This window comes from Myxine glutinosa, chromosome 2 (genome assembly GCF_964187855.1).
Source record: "Myxine glutinosa chromosome 2, kmMyxGlut1.1, whole genome shotgun sequence".
NCBI lineage: Eukaryota > Metazoa > Chordata > Myxini > Myxiniformes > Myxinidae > Myxine > Myxine glutinosa.
The window spans coordinates 159,984,757-160,010,652 of record NC_136262.1 but is presented as its reverse complement, the minus strand read 5'-3'; the positions used below and the strand labels follow the sequence as shown (position 1 = coordinate 160,010,652).

Below are 25,896 nucleotides of genomic sequence, written 5' to 3'. Positions count from 1 at the left end.
CATTTGTATGCATAATGGACTGGTAGTCAGAACTTTACGAGGTTGGCCCACAGATGTTCACCATTTTCTAATGGCCACGGTTTTGCCACTGATGCAGTGCCCCTGTAGGTTAAGGCAGGGATTTGAAATTTTATCAGTGTGCAGGCGATACGTCACCTGCTGTTTATCAAGAACCTTTAACTTCCACCAGCCAATGCTAGCAGCTGGATCCCCAGCTTAACATCCATCCGAGGGACTAAACACTCAATAGCATCAAGATAAAAGTTTGGAAAGTCTTAGTTGGGTTGTCTCTCTTGACAAGACCCAGCTACACGTCCTGTGGTTCTGGATTTGCTCAGCATTTCTTGGTGATGGCATCTGTGAGGCTTTTTTGCAATCCATTTGCCTATTCTAAGGTATTTCAGAATCCAGGAACATCTGCTGACCAAAATACAGCTTAAGTCACCGTCCTGCTTTCACGGGTTATTGTAGCTTGTGGTGCCCCTGTATGTCATTGGCGATGTGTGGTGGTAATGGAGGAAAAGTAAAATAACAAAAGGAGGACCGTGACGAAGTTCTAAAACATCCTCTGTACAGTCCACACTTGTCAACTTGTGATTTTCATCTCGCTGGAACACTCAAAGAACATCTGGATGGCATTACGTTTACGAATGATGAAGATATCAAAGCATGTCGTCCTGAAATGGCCGTGTACCGGTCCCAAAGATTTACGTGCTGATGGCATCATGCCACCGCCACATCGTCGACCGGTGCGTGTGCGTACGTGTTGTCGGGGACCGTGAGAAATAGGTGAAGTCTCATCATCCTCGTACTTTTTAGCGTGAAATGTATTGGATTTCTGATTCAAGATGATTTTCCAGAATAAATAGCCCACGTCAGCCTCAAACTATTCTATTCTTGTTGTATTTCTTCATCAGTATAAAACCACCTTTAGAGGCCATTTTTCCCCGCAAAGCGGGGGTTGGCCTTTTTCGGGAACCGTGGTTGTTGTTGTTTTTCGGTCCCCTATTTGAAGCAATGTTTTACGGCCGGATGCCCTTCCTGACGCCAACCCTTTTTGCCGCCTTTAACGACAAACAGGGAATTACCAGTGAACTGGTACTCAATTAGCCGACCTCGGAAGGATGACAGGCTGAGTCAACCCCCCTGGCGTTAATTCAGCGATCGACCGGGATTCGAACCCAGGATCCTTGGATCCTAAGCCGGCACCCTAGCCGCTAGCCCAACACCAGGGATTCAGCATTACATCAGCATCTTCATCAGTAACGCTATCAATTCAGCATTACATTAAAAAAAAGAGTTTAATTGACAAGATCCATACTTTCCTATCCGTCGATCATTGTGAAATTATTTAGAAAAGTTTCTTCTTCAATTTGTAAAAAACCCATTTTTTGCTTTCATACCTAATATCCTTTTGAGATGCGTTGAAATGGCGTCCATAGCTGATTTCAAGCTGAATTGCCCTTTCACATTGACAAAATTTGCTGTTAATGGAAAATTGCTTAAATTCCCGATGCCATGTGTTCAAAGTACATTTTAGTATACCTGTACTTTTACTTTGCTTCTGTTTATTATGAATCTCATCTGATATCACAATGCCTTCAATGAGTTGTAGTGCAGCAACATTATTGCCGAACTACAATTTTCCCTTCTATCCCTCAACACATATATTCAATCCAGACATATTGGAATGGTGGAACTATGTAAAAATGGATTTTGTTCTCATTTAGCATTTGCTCGCAGTTGGAGGGAATATCCTCTTTTTGCTGTGAGCCAAGTATACTTTCTTGCCCTGAAACTTGGCAGGCCCCAAGTTGTCTTTGTATATAAACTTCGTGGTTAGTTATTAGTACTACGATAGCCAATAAAGTGTTAGGGACAATATTATTCATAGTTACCTTGTCCTAAAATGCAACTTGTCACTTCATATGGAATTGCTGTGTACTTTGTATATCATCAAAGAGCCAGACACTTTATCCACAACAGATGCCTTCATATCCTAAGTTTGACACTAGGGTTTCACCAAATCTGCTGTCTTCTTCATCATCTATGCCTTTGCTGGCATCTCACATATCTTGTCTCTGACATGGCTTGTCCCACCGTTCCATCCCTGTCCCACAACTGTACCACAGTGGACTGTACAGAGCAAGACATTGTACCTTAACATCATCTTTCCCTTCAGGTCTTGTGTCCCTGATGCATCTTTCTCCATCTTTCACCCTCGTCCCTCTGATAACAAGTGTAGTGGCAGAGGGTAACCTCCACACAGAAGGCAAAGACCTGAGACGGTCTGGTTACCTCCTCTGCTATAGTCTCTCATAATTTCATTCTTCAGAACATGTTTAGATGCTTTATCATTTTGACTATACTATATTTTAACCGATCATTGACACATGTCAAACTGCCATCAATGACGCAAGTCATCAACATTGATCGCAAACTAAAGAGAGGCATTATTACCACAAAAACTGACCCCAACAATATGTGACTTTTGAAAGGACGTACAAATGCTAAACAAGGCCTTATGTGCATGCGCTGTGTGCATTTACACTGATGAGGTTCTGCTCACCGAGCACATTTAACCTGCCGTTGCTTGCGCAAAATCTGTGATTAAAGGTCTTTAAACATAATTTTCAGCATTTAGATTATTGAGTGGTAATTTCAAAATGGTTAACCCTAATTGTTTTGTTCCTGAATGCAAATTGCATAATTATTATTATTATTTTTTTCTATACAAGATCGCGGCTCGTGTAAGAGCTAACATTAATCACAAAAATAACAAAAACCGACACAAAACATATAATAAAGGGAGTGGGAGACAAGATGGGGAGAGAGAGGGAAGCACACAAGTACAACAGTAGAGAACCAGGTACATCGGGAGATCTGTGGGAGGGAGAGGGCTTGGGGAGGGAGAGGGCTTGGGGGGGGGGGGGGGGTTGAGAGAGGCATAAAACATATGGACACTGCCAGGACTACCAGGAAAGAAGTTGGAATTACAAACAAGGTGGATCTGGGGTGAATTAGTGGGGGTAGAAAAGATCAAGGTTTTGGATGGGGGAAGTTAAGAGATGGTGGTGAACAGCTGTTTTAAAGACCTGGAGGGAGGAGTGGGATTGAAGGGAGTGTGGGAGTTTGTTCCAGAGGCGGGAGAAAAGAGGAATGAAGGAGTGAAGGTGAGCAGAGAGCCGAGATTTTGGCAGTTTTTGGCATTTTGGCAGTTTCAGATTTTGGCAGTTTAACCATCAGAGGCTTGCTGGCAGATCTTGTGCGACCTGTAGGAATATTTGGGGGACAGAGCACAGAGAGAGCTGGGGGAGCAAGGCCGGAGAGGAGTCGGTAGAAGACAGAAAGACCACCTACCTGCCTGCGGTGAGTGAGTGAAAGGCCCTCAGAGATAGCTTCATCGCGGGAGATTCCAATGATTCTGAAAGCTTTGGTTTCAACAGCGTGAAGCCGAGCTAGGTGTGAGGCAGGAGCACCAGCCCATAGGGGAGAACAGTATTCCATTGAGCTGCGGATGAAAGCCTTGTATGTGGTGAGGAGCTCAGGTGTGCCTAGGAAGGACTTCGCACGACGGAGGATGCCCAGTCGGCGACTGGCTTTGCAGGCCAGCTTGGAAATGTGGTTTTCCCAAGAAAGATCATGGCAGATAGTGAGACCCAAAAGCTTGAGCGACAGAACTTCTTGGAGAGGATTGTTGAGAAAGTAGATGGGAGGGTTGTCCAGTCGATCTTTTCGGAGAGACATAGTAAGAGTGTGAGATTTGTCAGGATTGAAAGACATGTTCCACTTGTTTGACCAGTCTGTGATTTTGTCCAGGTCTTCAGAGAGTGAGGTGGCTGCAGACTGCCGATCTGAGGGAAGAGGAATGGAGCGGCAGAGAGTGGAGTCATCAGCAAAGAGATAGAGAGGATTTTCCAGAGAGTCGGAGAGATCATTGATAAAGACCAGAAAAAGCACATGGCCCAGCACACTGCCTTGGGGAACTCCAGCCTGAACAGGAAGGGGGAGATGAGAGAAATCCATTCAGGGCCACACGTTGACTACGACCAGAGAGGAAGTCCGCAAGCCATGCATGGAGATTTCCATGGATACCATAGGAGTAGAGTTTGGTGAGCAGAGCTGGGTGCCAGACCGTATTGAAGGCATGTGATATGTCGAGGGAGACAGCTCTGATTTCCTGTTTGGCATTGAAGACCTCCATCCATTGTTGAGACAGGAGAAGCAGCATGTCCAGAGTAGAGTGACCTGGTCTGAATCCAAATTGATGATCAGAGATCAAGCCATTGGAGAAGAGGAAAGATTTCGTATCCGAAGCAATGATGGATTCCATGACTTTGCTGATAATTGGGAGCAGGCTGATTGGTCTGTAGTTAAAAGGATCTGTTTTTGCACCTTTTTTGTGTAAAGCGGTAATGTTTGCTGATTTCCAGGATGCTGGCAGATGACCTTGAGCAAAAGATAGGGTGAAAAGAACAGAGAGAGGGTGAGATAGAGCGGCAGAGCAGGATTTTAGGACCCGTGGGCTGATGCCGTCTGGTCCAGTTGCAGAATCAGAGTCGAGGTTAGACAAAAACTCCTCCACCTTGTCAGGAGAGAAGGACACAGAGTCCCGGAGCAGTTGGGTTCGACTGGGTAAGGTGGGAACAGAGAGAGATGCGTTTGGGACACTATTTTGAGGCAAATACAGAGTTGAGGCATTCGGCTTTGTCACGTGCGGTGTCAACTGTGTAGCCATTTGAGTTAAGGGAGGGGGTTGGAGGGGGAACAAACACCAGAGACGGATTTGACCAGACGCCACCAGGATTTGGAGGAAGGAGACAGGTTTGAGAGTTCGTTCTTGAGTGAGGAGAGATAGTGCTTCCTGGCACTCCTGAGGGTAGACACACACTTGTTCCGAGCTTGGTGGAAGGAACTGAGATTGCCTTCAGTTGGATTAGCCTTCCAAGAGGCAAAGGCAAGTTGTTTCAGGGCAACTGCCTCACCACAAGATTCGGTGTACCATGGACGGGAGGAAGGGTAAGACAACTGAAGACGAGATGGGATAAATCTGTGCATGAGAGAGATCAGTTTGCTTTGGAAGAATTCCCAGGAAGAATTGATGTCAGAGGCAGTGGAGATGGGAGACCAATCCAGACGATTGATTGCTGCTTGAAGCCCGTCCCAGTCGGCCTGAGTGAAATGCCAGACTCTTCGACGCTGAGGGGGCTCTCTGAGAATGGCCAGAGAGATGTCCACTTTGACAAGCACATGATCAGAAGAACCGATTGGAGCAGAAGAAGAGCAGCAGACATTAGCAGGGAAGTTTGTCATAACCAAGTCGAGAAGAGAAGAAACTCCATTGGCTGAGATCCGGGTCGGGAAATTGACAGATTGTGTCAATCCCAGTGAGTCACAGAAGTCCTTTGCTGAGGTGCCATGACTGGTGAGAGAGGAACCCACACCCAACCAGGTGGCATGATGACAGTTGAAGTCACCACATATGAGGAAGAGAGAGTTGGGATGAGTGGATAGAAGTTGGTCCATGTTGTCATAGAGTGAAATGTAAATTGAGTCATCACTGTTTGGGGGACGGTACAGAACACATATGAACAAAAGGTGGGAGCGGAGAGGAAGCCGTAGCCAGAGGTACTCCTGGGGGTGAGGAGGAGAGAGGGCAGTGCAAGGAGAATGAGGAAGAGAGTTTTTGATAAAGATAGCCACCCCACCACCAGGACGAGGCTCAGGTCTATCATACCGGAAGAGGGAGTAACCACGAAGAGATATTGAGGAATCAGAGACATCTTGAAGGAGGAAAGTCTCTGTTAAGCAGATCAAGTCTGGATTGTCAGAAGCAACCTGTATGGAGAGATCAGTCAGGTTTGAGCGAAGGCCCCGGATGTTTGAGGTCCATACCGTTAAAGAAGAGAGAGGGGGAGCATCGGGTACAGGACAGGGGAGGGGAGGAGTAGGGTAAGATGAAGGATGAGAGGGGGAGGTAGGGAGAGCAGTTGATAGTGTGTCAGAGATTACAGAAGAGTTCCAAGAAAGGGAAGGATGAGGAGGATGAAAGGTTTGGTGGTGAAGGGATGAGGCAGAGTGAGGGGTTGTTTGAGGGGGGGCATGGGACAGTAGAAGGTTGGGGGGGGTGGAGGCATGAGATAGAAGGGAGACGAGGTGGGGAGGAGGCAACTTTGAGGAGGGGGGAGGAGGGAGAATTTGAGAGGAATGGTATGGGGGGAGATTTGAATGGGAGGAGTTGGGGGGGAGTTTTGAAGGGGAGGAGTGAGGCGGGAGTTTAGGAGGGGAGGGGCAAGGGGGGAGTGTAGGGGCAAGGGGGGGGGATTTGGAGGGGAGGGGCAAGGGAGGAGTTTATGAGGGGAAGGGCAAGGGGGGAGTTCAGGAGTGGAGGGGCAAGGGGGGGGATTTGGAGGGGAGGGGCAAGGGGGGACTTTAGGAGGGGAAGGGCAGGGGGGGAGTTCAGGAGTGGAGGGGCAAGGGGGGAGTTTAAGAGTGGAGGGGAAAGGGGGGAGTTTAGGAGTGTAGGTGTAAGGGGGGAGTTTAGGAGTGTAGGTGTAAGGGGGGGGATTTGGAGGGGAGGGGCAAGAGGGGAGTTTAGAAAGTGGATGATTAATGAAAGACGAACATTGATAACAAATTGGGTTTGTTGTGATTTTCAAGTTAGCAATCCGATTCAGAACGATGGAGGGGGGATGGAATGAATGTGAATTTAGACCATGTAGTGAGGGAGACGTATAAGATATTGAATTTCCTTTTTTTGACGTGGAATGAGTTGGAGAGGAAATTGAGAAAAGCCTTTTAAATAGGAAGAAAAACAGCGTGTTGTAATATACCACTGAATAAACCACTGAAGGGGAAAGGTTAAACATATTTAAAATAATATTTAAACAGAACCGTGAACAATCTTATATGCACAAAATACCAACGGGGGGAGGGCCGAGAGGGACCACCACGAGTCACGTGAACAGGGCAAAAGGTGGATGGCAAGGAGATAATGGGGGCGGGGCGAAAAGCACCGCGATACACCTGGACAGAAAGTACAGGATGAGACAACGGCACACGTGGAGAAAGGAAAAATAAATGTTTTTTTTGTTTTGTTTTTGGGGGGGGGGGGTGGGGTGGGGTGGGGTGGGGATTTAAAACGTTAGACAGAGAGTATTACGTTCGGTGTAGAAGGGAAAAACTGAGAGCCAAGCAAAACACGATGTAGGGGACTTAAGTTAACAAACACCGACAGGGGTACAAGGCCGCACACGAGGCGCAGAACAGGATTAATTAATTACGAGTTACAGGAAATTCAAACCAAAACAAACAAAACAAAACAAAACAGGAAAAACAATTCAAACCAAAACCAAAACATGTTCCACTTGTTTGACCAGTTTGTGATTTTGTCCAGGTCTGCAGAGAGTGAGGAGGCTGCAGACTGCTGATCTGAGGGATGAGGAATTGAGCGGCAGAGAGGGGAGTCATCAGCAAAGAGATAGAGAGGATTTTCCAGAGAGTCAGAGGGATCATTGATGAAGACCAGAACAAGCACAGGGCCCAGAACACTGCCTTGGGGAACTCCAGCCTGAACAGGAAGTGGAGATGAGAGAAATCCATTCAGGGCCACACGTTGACTACGACCAGAGAGTAAGTCCGCAAGCTATGCGTGGATATTTCCATGGATACCATTGGAGGAGAGTTTGGTGAGCAGAGTGGGGTGCCAGACCGCATCGAAGGCACGTGATATGTCAAGGGAGACAGCTTTGATTTCCTGTTTGGCATTGAGGACCTCCATCCATTGTTGAGACAGCAGAAGCAGCATGTACCAGAGTAGAATGACCTGGTCTGAAACCAAATTGATGATCAGAGATCAAGCCATTGGAGAAGAGGAAGGATTTGATATCCGAAGCAATGATGGATTCCATGACTTTGCTGATAATTGGGAGCAGGCTGATTGATCTGTAGTTGCAAAGATCTGTTTTTGCACCTTTTTTTTGTAAAGAGGTAATGTTTGCTGATTTCCAAGCTGATGGCAGATGACCTTGAGCAAAAGAGAGGGTGAAGAGAATCGAGAGAGGGTGTGAAAGAGCTTCAGAGCAGGATTTTAGGACCCGTAGGCTGATGCCGTCTGGTCCAGTTGCAGAATCAGAGTCGAGGTTTGACAGAAACTTCTCCTCCTTGTCAGGCGAGAAGGACACAGTGTCCAGGTGCAGCTGGGTTCGATTGGGTATGGTGGGTATAGAGAGAGATGGGTTTGGGACACAAGATTTTGAAGCAAACACAGAGTTGAGGCATTCGGCTTTGTCACGTGCGATGTCAACTGTGTAGCCGTTTGAGGTAAGGGAGGGGATGGAGGGAGAACAAACACCAGAAAGAGATTTGACAAGATGCAACCAGGATTTGGAGGAAGGAGACAGGTTTGAGAGTTCAGTCTTGAGATTAGAGAGATCGTGCTTCCTGGCTCTCCTGAGGGTGGACACACACTTTTTCCGAGCTAGGTGGAAGGAACTGAGATTGCTTTCAGTTGGATTAACCTTCCAAGAGGCAAAGGCAAGTTGTTTCAGGGCAACTGCCTCACCACAATATTCAGTGTATCATGGACGGGAGGAAGGGTATGAAAACTGAAGAAGAGATGGGATAAATCTGTGCATGAGAGAGATCAGTTTACTTTGGAAGAATTCCCAGGAAGAGTTTATGTCAGAGGCAGTCAAGATGGGAGACCATTCCAGATGATTGATGGCTGCTTGAAGACCGTGCTAGTCAGCCTGAGTGAAAGGCCAGACCCGTCGGTGCTGAGGAGGCTCTTTGAGAATGGCCAGAGAGATGTCCACTTTAACAAGGAAATATTCAGAAGAACCGATTGGAGCAGAAGAAGAGCAGCAGACATTTGCAGGGAAGTTTGTCGTAAACAAGTCTAGAAGAGAAGATACTCCATTGACTGAGATCCGGGTCAGGAAATTGACAGATTGTGTCAGTCCCAGTGAGTCGCAGAAGTCCTTTGCTGAGGTGCCATGGCTGGTGAGAGAGCTACCCACACCCAGCCAGATGGGATGATGACAGTTGAAATCACCACATATGAGGAAGAGAGAGTTGGGATGAGTAGATAGAAGTTGGTCCATGTTATCAGACAGCGAGATGTAGATGGAGTCATCACTGTTTGGTGGACGGTCATCTTGAAGGAGGAAAGTTTCTGTTAAGCAGATTACGTCTGGTTTGTCAGAAGCAACCTTTATGGAGAGATCAATCAGGTTTGAGCGAAGGCCCCGGTTTTTTGAGATCCATACCATTAAGGAAGAGGGAGGGGGAGCATCAGGTGTAGGACAGGGGAGGGGTAGGGTAAGATGAAGGTTGAGAGGGGGAGGTAGGGAGTGCTGTTGATAGTGTGTCAGAGATTGTAGAAACGTTAGGAGAAAGGGAAGGATGAGGTGGACAAAAGTTTTGATGGTGATGGGATGAGGCACAGTGAGGGGTTGTTTGAGGGGGGGGGGGGGCAGAGCAAAGTAGAAGGTTGGAGGAGGTGGAGGTATGAGATAGAAGAGAGATTAAGTGGGGAGGAGGCAGCTTTGAGGAGTAGGGGGGTGGGGGGAGAATTGGAGAAAGATGGTAGGGGTTGAGATTATAAAGGAGGAGTTGGGGGGGGGGAGTTTTGAAGGGAAGGTGGAAAAGGGGTAGATTTGGAGGGGAGGTGCGAGGGGAGAGTTTAGGAGGGGGAGAATTTAAAGGGAGGGTGAGGGGGAGTTTTGAAGGGGAGGGGTGGAGGGGAGGAGTTTTGAAGGGGAAGGGTGAGGGGGGAGATTTGAAGGGGAGGGGCAAGGCGGGAGATTTGGAGGGGAGGGGGGGGGCGAGGGGGTAGTTTAGGAGGGGAGGGGGGAGAATTGAAAGGGAGGGATGAGGAGTGAGTTTCGGAGGGGGGGTGTGAGGGGGGGGGGGGGAGTTTAGAAAGTGGATGATTAATGAAAAACGAAAATTTATTATAAACTGGGTTTATTGTGATTTTCAAGTCAGAGATCTGTTTAAAAACGATAGAGGAGGGGTGGAATGAAGGTGAGTTTAGAGAATGTAGAAAGGAAGGACTGTAAGAGATTGAATTTTTTTTGAAGTGGAATTAATTGAAGAGCAAATTGAAAAAAAAGCCTTTTATATAGGAAGCAAAACAGCATGTTGTAATAAACCACTGAATAAAACACTGCAGGGGAAAGTTTAAACATATTTAAATAATATTTAAACAAAACCGTGAAAAACAATCTGGGAAAAGTCCCTAAGTGAGGACATGGGTTTGAGAAAGAAGGAGAAAGGGTTGAATGAGTATGGAGGAAACTAGAGTTGGAAAGGCTGGAGAGGTGGAAGAAAACGAGATAAATGGGGTGGGGCACAAGGCGAGACAAGGGGGCAAGAGAACAAGCACGTGTCTGTGAGGAGAGAAGGAAATAATAAAGTAATTTTTTTTTTTGGTATTTAAAACGTTAGACAAAGGGTAATATATTCGTGGGAGGTAGGCAGAGAAAAGAAAATAAAGAAACAAGCAAATACAGCGAAGGAAAGAACTTGTATTCACAAAATACCGACAGGCGGAGGGAGCCTATAGAGACCAGGCCACGCACACGGTGCTAACAGAAAACGATTAATTATATGCAAGTTTGCAATAATTACAAAACCAAAACTAACTAGAAACACACAATAACTCATACACAATAAAATAACCAGTGGAAATTTGACAAAGACACGAATGGGAAAATACGTAAACTTTGATGCCGTGGAGAGATCGAAGTAAGTAAGCTTCCTCGCTTGAGGGACCGGAAGCGGAAGTCCTCCGAAACGGATTCACAAGAATATAGGATATGAGAAATATCTGTGGATGAGAGGAGTCGGGGTCCTATCATGTGCTATTAATATGCCATGTATATGCATGGTATATTAGTCTACTTGCCAAGCCTATAGAGCCCTCTTGTGAACCCGTCAATGTTGAGTACCCCAACGTTTTAAGTTAGAAATGTACAGTATGGGTCCCCAGCACTTAGAAACTGCCGGATGCTAACTTGCATATGTTGGGCAATTAGCAAAATTAGCATTAATAGCATTAACCCTATCAAACATAGGCCTGGGACACTGAAATTTCTGTTTCGCTCTATTGCTCCGTTTGAATGCTACAGGAAAACTCCCATCCACTCACCATAGAGACCGCGACCCTCCACCTTATCATAAATGACCAGGTGGCAGATGAAAAGGTGAATGTGCAAGATGCATTGAAGATCGGACAGGACATGAGCACACTGTTCTCTTCATCACTTCCTGAGAGATTTCATGCACCCATCTCAAATAAGGTGGTGACAATGACATTCACCAAAAAAAGAGTGAAGGTCAATGCGAAGATCATATGTGACCTTGAGGCATTGTTTGCTCGGCTGCTGGTGGTGGGGAGCAAGAGAAGAATGGAGCTCTCTGCCCTCTTTGACTACGAGCTCGGCCCGGTCCCTGCATCCATCATCGATGAGTATGGATGCCTCAGGAAGGGTAACAAGTCTGTGATCGTCCAGCGTCTTGGAATCCTTGCCCCCAATCCCCACCCACCACATGTTGTACTCGTTGATGCATCGCAGCTCATCTACCACGTGGTGTGGCCATCGTCAGGCACTGTGGCTGACCTCGCAGCCAGCATGGGGCGCCGGCTTAATCGCTACATCACCAAAACATTTGTCATATTTGACCGGTATGAGCAAGTCTCTGCCAAAGACCACGAGAGGCAGAGAAGAGCTGGGGAGAGCTCAACAGAGTACCGACTCTCACTGCAACCCCTCTACCTAGCCGCGACAAAGTGATGAAGAACAAGACAAACAAACGGAGACTGGGTGAGCTCCTGTGCACACACAGCATAGGAGATCACATCAAGATGGTCAGCAAAGCAGACAGTATTGTCACTCATGACGAGGCTGACGTCTCCCTCATCTCATACATGTTGGATGCAGCCAGTCGCGGAGCTGAAACTGTCCGCATTCTCAGCGACGACACTGATGTTTTCGTACTCATGGTCTATTGGTGCTGGAAGGTGGGTATCACATGTAACCTGCAGATGGAGAGATGGGATGGCACTATTCTCAACATCAATTCGACAGTAGAGAATCTCGGTGAGCAGTGTCACTCCATCCTGGCTATGCATGCTCTCTCCGGATGTGACACCACCTCCTATCCCGCGGGGAAAGGGAAGGTGTCCGCACTCAAGGCCATGAGAGTAGTACCTGGTGACCTGCTTCACTTCATCGGAGAGGAGGGAGCTACTGATTTACAGATTACAGAGGCAGTGAGTGGTTTCTTCCTGGCTCTGTACAACGAGAGGGAGTCGGCATATCTGAACGTCGCCAGACATGACATCTACCGAAAGCGCAAAACCCCCCCCCAGCACTGAAGACACTGCCTCCTACAGAGCGCAACGCTCTCCTCCATGGACGGCGTGCCCATCTACAGGTGCTGCTTTGGAAAGCAGCAGACTGCCCTGACCCACCAGCTGTGGACATAACAGAGTTTGGATGGAATAAGAAGGAAGGCGAGAAGGGAGAGGAAGTCATCATGCCCATCCTGGATGCAAGCCCCGTTGCTCCTCCTGCCGTGTTGGAAATGATAAGCTGTAGCTGCAAACCTGGGTTAAAGCCCTGTTTAACAGCAAAGTGCAGCTGCGTAGCTGCAGGCCTGGCCTGTACCAGCTACTGCTTCTGCAAAGGCTCTGATAGTACATGTTGCAACACACACACACACTCACAGCAAGAAGAGCAATATGACAAGAATGTAGAGTCAGGAGAAGAAGATGAAGACGATGAGGATGAGTTTTATGATGAGGATATGCTTTATAACAGTGCAGAGTAGTAGAAGTGCAAGACGCTCTTTCTTGATGGAAGTTTTATGTTGTGTAACTAGTGCACATATTTTTCAGCTCTGATAATTTTGGGTATACTTGTGTTTTAATTTTGAGGATATTATTTACCCATAGTCATATTAAATCTAGTTTGGTATGGTACTTGCTTTTGTTACCTCTAATACCTGTGAATAAAAGTGGAGCAATAGAGCGAAACAGAAATTTCAGTGTCCCAGGCCTATGTTTGATAGGGTTAATGCTATTAATGCTAATTTTGCTAATTGCCCAACATATGCAATTTAGCATCCGGCAGTTTATAAGTGCTGGGGACCCATACTGTACATTTCTAACTTAAAACTTTGGGGTACTCAACATTTCTGGGTTCACATTGCTGGCAAGTAGACTATATGTATATATACCATGTGTAATAGCGGAGGCCATGGTTGTAACACACACACACACACACACACAAACACACACACAAACAGACACACGCAAACAGACACTTCTCCTTTCACCAATAGATGCAAAAATCTCGTATAATTTATCCTGTGTCCCCGGAAGTATCATGTACCAATGGCATGTCGCTTTACTTGCCCCCAACCATGGGTGGCTGTGGGAGGGCGGAACGTCTTCCTCTTTACCAAGGCAAGGGACAAATGGGGAGGGTGGTGGAAGGGGATGTTGCAGCTTGGACTGCTCTCTCATTCGGCTCCCACCCGCTTTAACGCTGGAGTGCAAAGGGACGAGACACCTTACCCTTCTCTATACACTAAAGGTTACTACCCCATCTCCTAACAGTGCACCGACAGGGTGACTTACACCTATCCACAGGTCTTTAGTACATGGATGAATCTACGCAAGCACAAACAGGGGGCCTCAATACCTCAATTCTAATAGCTGAGCCCCCTCTCACAAACGTAAGTATTCTATGAAAAAGGATTTGAGCTCAGTATGCTTATACATTCCCTTAACTGTACATATTTACAGTATATTTTAAGATGCATGCTTTTAATTGTATTGCACCAATTGCCAGGAAGCAGCACGTATTTTATAACTCTTTGGAATGACTCAGCCAGGGATTGAACCTCTGACCTCCCAGACTCAGAGCGGGTGCTCTAACCATTACACCACTGAGTCTGGTCAATATGTTAGCATTGTCTCCTTGTTGAACATCCTCATGTGATTCATGTGTTCTACCTTCTCTCTTTCAGCGATGCAGCTTCCAAGAAACGCCTCGGTGAGTAAGCATATCGATATGAACAGAAAATTAACGTCTTTTAAATCACATACGGGTGGAGATCAAAAAGTTATAGGAACGAGATACTCACAATAGCCCAAGACCTTTTTATTTTATACGAGCCGAATGCACCCGGCATTGCCCGGGTTCTTTTTGAATGAATTTACTTCTATAATTCAGCTTTTACTCGTGGCCGTAGAAGATTGACGACTATAATTCAGCTCAGCTTTTAATTGTGACATGGGCCCAGCCCGGCCGAAGCGGCCTCGACCGGCCTCGCCACCTCGCCTATAACCTTCCCTGGGCCCGTTCCGACATTTTTTGTTTCAGAGGTTTCCTCCTATCTTTCACCGTTCAGGAGATTAGCGCATGCAGACAAACAAACAAAAACTTTCTTTTATATATATAGAAGATAGTTTATGGCATCCATTGAGTTCAATAGCCTGGTGTGGGCTTCACGGTTAATGTGGCTAGCTTAAGATTTTAGGGTCTTGAGTTTGAACCCCTGTCATACCGTTGAAACAACACCAAGTGGGGTGACTCAGCCTGTCATCTATCTATAATTCCAGCAATCTCTGTGTGTCTGTCTGTGTGTCTGTGTGTCTGTGTGTTTGTCTGTGACCGCTGTTTCTCGACAACCACGGGTCCGATATACTTGAAACTTGCCAGGTATATTGCTGGGGACCCGAGGATGTGCCTTTTCAAGGTTTGTAATTAATCGGACAAGTACCTACCGAGATATGTCCAAAAAACGCTTCAACCAATCAGAGAGCAGCGAGCTATCACGTGTGCCGAACCGTTAATGCAATGCAAGCGTTAATGCGTTAATGCAAGGCTTTTCTTTTTTTCCCTCTTCTCTTTCTACTTTTCCTTGCGATTAAATTGCAAACAGCCAAAATACGTTGGCGCTAATTGAATAATTGGCCATTAACACTAAAATAATCGTAACTGCGATATGCCAACTTCCGGACAGTGCAGCCTTCCATGTTGTTGTTGTTTGCAGCAGCTGTTTGCAGCAAGGCAAGGCTTTTCTTTTTTCCCCTCTTTTCAAACTGCGATTAAATTAAAACGATTCATCCTAACTGCGATTTGCGAACTTCCGGACAGTGACGACTTATCTTCCGGCAGCCAATCACAGAACGCTCTGTTGCGTAGGCGTGGCCGATGTGAGACGAGCGGAGCTGAGCGCGTTACGAGCTGACCGCCATTACGGTACGTAATTCGATTTCTTATGCGCATTATTTCTCCCAATTCAGTCAGAGCGAAGGGCGGAAGCGAAGAGCGTTGCTTTTTTTGTTTACGGGCGTACGGGCGGGGTAGAGCGTACGGGTAGCGTTTTTTTTTTTTTTTGGCCACGGAACGGGCACCCACGTACGGGCAATGCCCTAGTCTATCTATAATTCCACTAATCTCTGTGTGTATGTTTGTTTGTTTGTCTGTGACCGCTGTTTCTCGACAACCACGGGTCCGATATACTTTAAACTTGCCAGGTATATTGCTGGGGACCCGAGGATGTGCCTTTTCAAGGTTTCATATTAATCGGACAAGTAGTTACCGAGCTATGTCCAAAAAACGATTCAACCAATCAGAGAGCAGCGAGCTATCACGTGTGCCGAACGTGCCGAACAGACTCTGCCTCGGACGGCACATTTGAGAGCGTATTCATTTATTTCACGTTGGCAAACTATGTTGGCGTTAAACTATGTTTTAAAACTAATTAAAACTAATTTGCGATTCTTTCGCTTTCCTGCGCGTTTGTGCACGCGATGGCGATTTCTTTACCAAACTCCGCAAGCCGTTCGCTTTGGACCAAACCATTTCATGTAAATAGAGGGGGGGGATTGTCACCGTACTCGCAAGCCGTTCGCTTTGGACCAAACCATTTCATGTAAATAGAGGGGGGGGATATAATTTTAGATATATATATATAGTACGGGCATGCCCTAGTCCTTCCAATGTCGGCAAAATGAGTACCAGCTTACTGGGGTAATAAGCCATTCGAGTATCCTGCGTCGGAGTGGTGACCCGTCCAGGATTATACTCCTTAGCCAAATTGAACTGCCTCGGCAGCCCTATGCCCCTCATGGTGACTTCAAGACACTTGCCCAATTTGTCCTTACATTAAAACTGTCTATGCCTGCATAATAAACATTTTCAGATTGCTCCTTCAGCCACTTCTTGGTTGCTTCATTCAGTTCCTCATTGCCAGCAAATCATAAAATTCACAGGTGGGACTTTAAATGTTGAAACAGATCACTTGGGCCTGGATGCCAAGTCCAAGCTGGTGGCTTTAGCCAGAGTAATGAAAGTGGTTTGCGCAATGCGGACACAGACTTTGTGTACAAGCCTGTTCTCGTGAAGGAAGATGTCCATGGCATCCGTCATTGATGTCTCCTGCAATTTTTGAATGAGATTTGTGTAGTATTCCCCTGCGATTGTCGGTGTTTTCAGGCATATTGTCAATCAGGAGGATTCCTTTGAAATTACAGAAAATCGAGGCCTTGACTTTTCCCGGGGCAAAATTCATTGTACTTTTGTTGCATGAGTTCCAATTTGTTTTTGGAAAACCACGGTGGTGATGCCACGTTTAGTTACCATTTATTGGACGACTGATAAAGTTGGTTGGATCTGAGTTGAACTTTTCAAGAAGCTAGCACCCATGATGCCAGCATTCATGGACTTATTTGAGGTTGCCATGTTCTGCTGGCTCGTATGATATTAGTCTAGAGGTGTGCACACTCACCCCTAGGAGCTGCCTAGCTTGGGTTCCCTTCGTCTCATCAATTTGAGAATTTCCGCACTTATCCCAAATATGAGGAAATTTATCAAAATGTTTCATTCCCTATATTGTCCAAAGGCTGGCAGGAAGGCCTAGAGGCCCGAGAGGTACACACACTCACCTTTAAGCTGTCTAGCATAGGTTTGAATCCTGACCAAACTATAGTCAGTCATCCTGGTGTTTCACAGGCAGCCTGATTCATCAACGTGTGTGCCGTCCCTCCGATGGACGTTAAACTGAGTGCAAGGGGGGAGTTTAGGAGGCGGAGAATTGAAAGGGAGGGGGGAGTTTTGGATGGGAGACGTGAGGGGGAGTTCTGGCTGAGCTTCCCTTCTGCCCGCATTAGTTGGTGGACGTTAAATATCCCACGGTGTTCTTCAATAAGTGTAGGCGAGCTATCGCCGGCACCATGAACAAATTACAAATTCCTGCCCTAACTATTTCTGGGAAGGCAATGGTAAACTACCCAGTATAACCCTTTCCAAGAAACTGCTTCAGCAAAATCAGATATTGGCATGTGAATGGGATTCCCATGTGGGTATGGTTTATTCAAAATTAGGTAATTGCACTTTTGTGTCATGACTTTCATTGTGTTACAGGTGCTTTTATTACATCCTAAGTACTGTTAATAGTTAAATGCACCGGTAGCATGCGCAAGTGGAATACTGAGCACTGAAACCATCAAGGTTTCCCTATCCCCATCCCTGTTGCACCATGCCTCTCCCTGCCTAACCATGGGAGTTTTATTGCGCATTATCTTTAAACCACTTGTGCCATTCTCATGGCCTGGCCTCGGAAGGAGGAGAGGGGGTGAGATTGGATGAGCCAGCTTCCTAATGGCTTGCCCTTGTGGCCTAGTGGATGGGGTGGAGTCAGGTGGGAGTGAGGGGGTGTGTGACAGACTCAGGGAGAAGAGTAGCCGCACTCGCATCAAGTTCTATATGTATACATTCTTGAATTGTTTTGGTGTTATCTTCTACATGTCTTTTGTAATGTGTTTGTATTTATCAGGTGTTCGTATATTTGTAGAAAATTGATGGGATTTTAATTTTGTCCAATATGTCGAATTGACAACGGCTTACTTCGTAGATTTTGTCGTCTGCTCAGTGATATGTTTCCCTAAAATACTGTTGCGGATCTCAACGCCGGCCTTTCCCCTTTACCAAGGGGGGATTAGTCCCTTTGTCTTTTTACTAGCCGACGGGACCCGGGACCGATGACGTCCTTCCCGGACACTCGGACAGCGTTAGGTAGGGTTTTAGGACTAGGGATTCGCTATTACCTAAGTACAAATGCCGCCCAGAAACGAGGAAATAAGCCCCGCCCGAATCACGGGTGTTAGTGGAAACGCCGAGCGGTAGCGACCCGTGACCCGAGCCGCTGGCAATGACTAACCCAATCCAAGCGGTTCGTAATCGTGCCACGCTTACCCAATGATGGAAATGACTAAAACAGTCGGATTTGGAAGAAAGGAATAACATAATTTATTTACACTTTGTACAATGAGAAGAAGAAGAAGAATACACAGTGCAGCCTTATACAGTCTTAACTTATCCCTGGACAAACGGGCCCGTCACACACAGACACACTCACACGGGGCTGCAGATGAACAGGTCGATGGTCCAGGAATGGCGTCCGGGCAGCTCGTTCTCCGGTCCCCAACTCGCACCGTGAAGCAGATGAACAGACGGCAGCGCTCTCCGCGTGTCGTTTGGCGCGTGCGGGACTATCACAGGGAAACGGTAGGCTGGCTGTGGCGGTTACACTCGCGGCTCAGCTGCGTACGTAATAAGCGAACAGTTCCAATAACCGCGAACCATGTGCTCCTTCAATACGATTCGCTCGCGATGCGTGACTCCGTTCTCATCAAGTCCTCTTGAGTAAGCAAGCTCTCTCCAATCAGTCCTCATACGGGCAGTCCTCTCCAGCTCAACTGAGGTGGGGGCCTTGCGCCAAGGGTTTTATGGCCACGCCCTTGGAACCCTCTGGAACTCACCAGACGTTTCTTGCCATGCCCTAGCATGCCATGCCCACCGAGCCCTGGTTGGTTGTTGCCCTTACCGTCACCGCCCTCTGACGCGCTGCTTGATGCGGCCACACCTCGTCCTCGCGCTCATCCCCCTTTTCAGGCCTACCTCGTGGCCACCCGACTAGTTTGAGCGAGCAAAAGGCAGCTAACGCTGCTGGCGGCCAAAGCGTAACAAACGAGGTGGATTAGCCGAATGGGGCGCGGGATCGAGTTTGCCCAAAATAGCATTGGTGGAATTGAAGGGCGGCTGCAAAATGAAAGGGCCTAAACTTATTATTTCTTTACACAACGCAGATGTCACTAGGGAAATGGCATACTCTTACACATACTATAAAAAATAAAAAAAAACACCTTTAGAGGCCATTTTTCCCCGCAAAGCGGGGGTTGGCCTTTTTCGGGAACCGTGGTTGTTGTTGTTTTTTTGGTCCCCTTTTTGAAGCAATGTTTTACGGCCGGATGCCCTTCCTGACGCCAACCCTTTTTGCCGCCTTTAACGACAAACAGGGAATTACCAGTGAACTGGTACTCAATTAGCCGACCTCGGAAGGATGACAGGCTGAGTCAACCCCCCTGGCGTTAATTCAGCGATCGACCGGGATTCGAACCCAGGATCCTAGGATCCTAAGCCGGCACCCTAGCCACTAGCCCAACACCAGGGAATTACTATGACACCAGGGAATTACATACTATGACATAACTAATTGTAATGGGCCTACGTGTTCCTTGTGGACTAACTATGGGGGCAAACATTTAACCTTTAATGATGTTATATGTACACTCTCAAAACCGTAACAATACATTAGTTCGGTGTTTGAAATACAAGTCCTTATTTCCTAAACCAAAATAATTTTGAAGGTAAGCATTATAAGCATAAAACAATCGGACCCTGACATTCGCGGTCCCAACATCCGCGGGTTCCGCATATTCGCAGTTGATAAATTGTGACGTGCTTCTACATCCACGGCCCTGTATCCTGCTTATTCATGGGTTTTTTCTGTGAGCAAAAAAATCCACTAGCTGTGAGCATAACAGTTTTAAAATGTATCTTCCACCAGCCACACACAACGTAGCTGGGTGTACACAAAAAATCATACCTTCCACGAGCCATGAGCGTGACCTGTTTATGCATTTGCGGCCATGTGCTTCACGTATTCACGGCTTTTCGCAGCCAAATAAAAATATTATGGCAGCGCTATAAGTGGGCCTCGTGGGATGTCCCACTATTTGTACTGTGAACATAGCTTCACGGGATGTCCCACCATTTGCACTGTGAACATGGCTTTGCGGGATGTTCCACCATTCGCACTGTGAACATAGCTTCGCGGGATGTCCCACCATTTGCACTGTGAACATAGCTTCACGGGATGTCCCACCATTTGCACTGTGAACATAGCTTCACGGGATGTCCCACCATTTGCACTGTGAACATAACTTTGCAGGATGTCCCACCATTTGCACTGTGAACATAGCTTCACGGGATGTCTCACCATTTGCACTGTGAACATAACTTTGCAGGATGTCCCACCATTTGCACTGTGAACATAGCTTCACGGGATGTCTCACCATTTGCACTGTGAACATAACTTTGCAGGATGTCCCACCATTTGCACTGTGAACATAGCTTCACGGGATGTCTCACCATTTGCACTGTGAACATAGCTTTGCAGGATGTCCCACCATTTGCACTGTGAACATGGCTTTGTGGGATGTTCCACCATTCGCACTGTGAACATAGCTTCGCGGAATGTCCCACCATTTGCACTGTGAACATAGCTTCACGGGATGTCCCACCATTTGCACTGTGAACATAGCTTTGCAGGATGTCCCACCATTTGCACTGTGAACATAGCTTCATGGGATGTCCCACCATTTGCACTGTGAACATGGCTTTGCGGAATGTTCCACCATTCGCACTGTGAACATAGCTTCGCGGGATGTCCCACCATTTGCACTGTGAACATAGCTTCACGGGATGTCCCACCATTTGCACTGTGAACATAGCTTCACGGGATGTCCCACCATTTGCACTGTGAATATAGCTTCACGGGATGTCCCACCATTCGCACTGTGAGCATAGCTTCACGGGATGTCCCACCATTCGTACTGTGAACATGGCTTTGCGGGATGTTCCACCATTCGCACTGTGAACATAGCTTCAGGGGATGTCCCACCATTCGTACTGTGAACATAGCTTCACGGGATGTTCCACCATTCGCACTGTGAGCATAGCTTCACGGGATGTCCCACCATTCGTACTGTGAACATAGCTTCACGGGATGTCCCACCATTCGCACTGTGAACATAGCTTCACGGGATGTCCCACCATTCGCACTGTGAGCATAGCTTTAAGGGATGTCCCACCATTTGCACTGTGAACATGGCTTTAAGGGATGTCCCACCATTCGCACTGTGAACATAGCTTCATGGGATGTCCCACCATTTGCACTGTGAACATGGCTTTAAGGGATGTTCCACCATTCACACTGTGAACATAGCTTCGCGGGATGTCCCACCATTTGCACTGTGAACATAGCTTCGCGGGATGTCCCACCATTTGCACTGTGAACAAAGCTTAACGGGATGTCCCACCATTTGCACTGTGAACATAGCTTCACGGGATGTCCCACCATTCACACTGTGAACATAGCTTCACGGGATGTCTCACCATTGGCACTGTGAACATAGCTTCATGGGATGTCCCACCATTCGCACTGTGAACATAGCTTTGCGGGTGTCCCACCATTCGCAATGTGAACATAGCTTCGCGGGATGTCCCACCATTCGCGGCCTTTTTCATGAATCAGGAACCACCGGGAACCTATAACCTATCCTCTTTCCCCCATGGGAACAATGGCACCACGTTTCTGGGTTTTCTTCGACATTCGCGGGATTTCCCTTGACATTCGTGGATTTTCCGTGATTGAGGAACTGCTGGAAACCTACACCCCCTTTTCCCATTGAAACAATGCCCCCACATTCGCGGTTCCGACATTCACGGCATTCTTCAGGAACGTATCCCCCGCGAATATCAGGGTCCGATGGTATAAACATTTCACAGCATGGTTTCCTTTAAGAAATCATTAATCTCTCGGAAAGGTGTTATTAATCTCTGTCATATTTTAATTGTAAATAATTAGTTTCAAAATTCAGTGGAATGAAGGAAATACAACTGAAATTTCTGCCTGGGGAACGTGGGGGAGCAGCCTCCCTCATGGAAATTTACCTCATTCCGGGTTCATGTTTTTACCCTTTGTGCATTAGTATATTATTTTCCTCATTTTTCACAAGTCCGCACTGACATCTCTCATTGCATGATACTTTAATTTCCATACATTTTTGCTGATAGCAGAATTATGCTGCTCATGGAAATTCTCATGGATATTCATGTCTGTGCTGTGAGGCCTGACAGCGGAAATGTGAGGTTCATTTTATATAATGTCATTTTAAAGCTTTTAGTGAAATTGCCACGTTTATTGCAATTTGATCTCATTACACCTTGCTTTGACGTACAGTTTCATCCATCGATTGACGTCTGTTTCTAAACTTATTTTTGCTGTTTTGTTCTGAACTTTCTGACTGATGAGTGATGACTATGATCACTTATACTGGTGTTTTCTTAGACTATGAATACTACCGTTGATTAAACCGAACCTCAATACTTTTAAAATCTTCCTTGAAGTTTATCACATCTTGTTTCCATTTTCCTTTGAGGGATACACATGTTCATATAAACATACATTCCTTTTTTTTTAAATTACCATATTCAACAGAGATGTATAGTGCCCTCCATAAGTATTGGAACAGTGAAGTCAAATTTGTTATTATTGCCGCATACTCAAAAAAATTGGATTTGAGATCAAACGACGAATCAATAGTACAGAAGGTCAAATTTTATTTCTTGGTATTACTATGTATGTGTGTTTTACCATTGTAGAACAGTAGCATGTTTTAGGTTCACTCCTCCCATTTTAGGTAAGCATAAGTATTGGAACAGATTAACTTAAAGTAAATTAAAGTAGTGTAATAGTTAGTATTTGTTAACATATCCCTTGTGTGCAATAACTGTATTATACCTGTGACACATTGACATCACCAAACTCTTGGTATCTTCCTTTGAGATGCTTTGCCAAGCCTTTGCTGCAGCCATTTTCAGTTGTTGTTTGTTTTGGGGGGTTCTGAATTTTGTCTCTTCAGAAAGTGAAATGCTGCTCAATTGGATTTAAATCAGGAGATTGACTTGGCCAGTCTAGAACATTCCACTTTTTCCCCTGATGAACTTATTGGTTGCGTTGGCAGTGTGTTTTGGGTCATTGTATTTTGCTGCATGGTGAAATGCCGCCCAATGTGTTTGGAGGCATTTTCTTGTACATAGGCAGACAAAATGTTTCTCTACACTTCCAAATTCATTCTGCTGCTGCCATCATTAGTTGCATCATCAATAAAGATGTGTGAGCCAGTTCCAGAGGCAACCACGCAAGCCCAAGCCAAGACACGACCTCCAGCATGCTTCACAGATGAGGCAGTATGCTTTGGATCAAATGCAGTTCCTTCCTTTCTCCACACTTTCACCTTTTCATCGCCTTGGTAAAAGTTTATCTTGGTCTCATCTATCCATAAAACTTTGTTCCAGAACTCCACTTGCTCACCTCTGTACTTCTTGGCAAATTCTAATCTGGCCTTTCTATTTTTGGTGCTGATGAGAGGTTTGCATTTTGCGATGTAACCTTTGTAATTCTGCTGCCAAAGTCTTCTGCGAAGGGTAGATTGTAATACTTTCACCCCTACACTAGGGATGTTGTTCGTGATGTCACTGGCAGTTGTTTTAGGGATTTTCTCACAGCCCTAATTATTTTTCTGTCATCAACTGCATTTGTTTTCCTCGGCCGACCTGGCCGTTGTCTATTGCCAAGTACACTATAGTGGTTTCTTTCTTTTTCAAGATATTCTAAATTGTTGTTTTTGCTGTGCCCAGTTTTTGTGCTGTCATTCCATTTAAATTATTCTGTTCTTTCAGCTTCCAAATTGCTTACTTTTCTTTCGTGGACAGTTCTCTGCTCTTCATGTTTGTTTATGCCTACTGACTGAAAAGGCAAAAGCAACGGCTAAAACCAAGACGAGGCATTCACAGCTCTTGTGTGAACAATCAATGCAACAAGCAACACCTCTGTCATTTGTTCCAATACTTATGCTTACCTAAAATGGAGGGACTGAACATAAAATGTGCTATTGTTGTACAATGGTAAAACATATATGCATATAAATACCTAGAAATAAAAGCTGACCTTCCGTACTCTTGCCTCATATTCATTTTTTAAATCTTAAATGCAAATCTCTTGAGTATATAGCAATAATAGCAAATTTGACTTCACTGCTCCAATACTTATGGAGGGCACTATATGTACTTTGCAGTTGCTTTGTCATGAGAAATGTATCTCGACAGTCGCGTTTCCAGGTGGGTAGGGGATGAGAAGATTTCCCTGGGTAATTTGGACGTGATTTGGTCTTGAATACCCGTGACCGTAACACTGGTGGTAAGGAGGGGGTGCTGCATGCTGGACCACACATGCGTGCAACCCTCTCTAGTATATTAGACTCCATAGGTAAGAGGTCGTTATTGCTCCCTCCGAGCTTTCAGCAGGACCCAGTGAATTATAAGATGGTGGTGCAGCGTGTGCATGCCACATCGTCTCCATAAGCCTTGTAGAAAATGAGGGAGCCATCAAGGAAATTGGGATGGATGAAATCCTCCAGGAGCCCTGAATAAATGGAGAGGGATGACGTGAGGTAGATTTTACAGGTGCTACCCACGAGTATTGGCACAATGGTGGGGGCATCAGAACGGTTAATAAGGGGTCTTGTGTTGGCCCCACAGAGGATGCATGGCAATGCTAGATGTGGCGGCCGTGGCTGGGGAGTTCGTGAGGATCCCATGGAGGCTCTAGAGTCTAGGGGGTAAGCCAGAACTGAAGAGTAGGTAAACAGACCATACTATTAGAGGGAATTTAGGACCGTTGTAAATTGACATTTGGAAATTATATGGGAGAATTGGTTTATATCGAACGAGGAAAGGCATCCAAAACTGTCTGTCTATTTGTTACTTGCTAAATCGAGGATTTTTTACGTTATTACATCTGTTTGTCTGGTTGTCAATTGCCTGCAGGTCACAGTTTTAAACTGATCTTCATGAAACCTCACAAAATGGTAGAGTTGGTCATAAGCAAGAAGTCTGTTGATTTTGAGGTCAAAAGATCAACATAAGCCAAAGGTCAACAACTTTGTCAAGTTTCTAAAATCATCAATTTTCATCTGATTGACTTGGAATTTTAAGAGGATTTGCATGTCAGGTCACTGAATTCAACCACCAATTATTTTTGAGGCCAAAAGGCCAAAACATAGCCCAAAAGGTTAACATAGGCCAAAGGTCAACAACTTATTTTAGTGATTTCACAAGTGTTGTGCTATGTACGACATATTTCCTGTTTGTTGTTTGATTTATATGTATTCCTAAACCGCTGAACACAATGAGGTGAAAACTGATGGATTTACATGGGATGTGCACGTAAGGTTTTATGTGATATAAAACTTTCATAGCTCAGGGCCTGGGTGTGCGTGAGGGAAGAAGGTGGGTTATGTACGTGGCTCTGAATGAGTGGGTTCAAGCTGGGGGTAGGACACCGGTCTCTCGATGTAAATGTGTATCGTTTAGTACCACTTGATGTGAGCTGATAGCCATATACTGTTACGTTTATGGTGGGGGTTAGAGGTTACCAGAGAAGAGATAGAACTGTATAGAGTAGTATAGTCCGTGTGTAAGTACGAAGTCAATATCGATGCAAGACGTAGGCACATCAGCTTAAGGATTGTCTGTTTGAATGTGCACTATACGGAGGGTAGTGCTTTGTAATAAATAACTAGGGATAAAGTTAATTAAATGTGCATACAAACCTCCCTGTAAACATCCACCGGGTGCAACGGGTCACAGCTCTGCAGAGCAGAGAAAAACGAGGCAGACAGCAATG

At 45.9% G+C, this 25,896-nt stretch overlaps 1 protein-coding gene across 1 annotated transcript in view; it reads left to right on the top strand.

The window, feature by feature from the left end:
* The window catches only part of LOC137421133 (SH3 and PX domain-containing protein 2B), a 203,116-nt gene that overhangs the window by 139,078 nt on the left and 38,142 nt on the right, over positions 1–25,896 (top strand). The window contains exon 6 of the mRNA XM_068106874.2: positions 14,044–14,069. Within this exon, the coding sequence (XP_067962975.2) occupies positions 14,044–14,069 (26 nt within the window). The remainder of the gene's footprint in view (positions 1–14,043; positions 14,070–25,896) is intronic.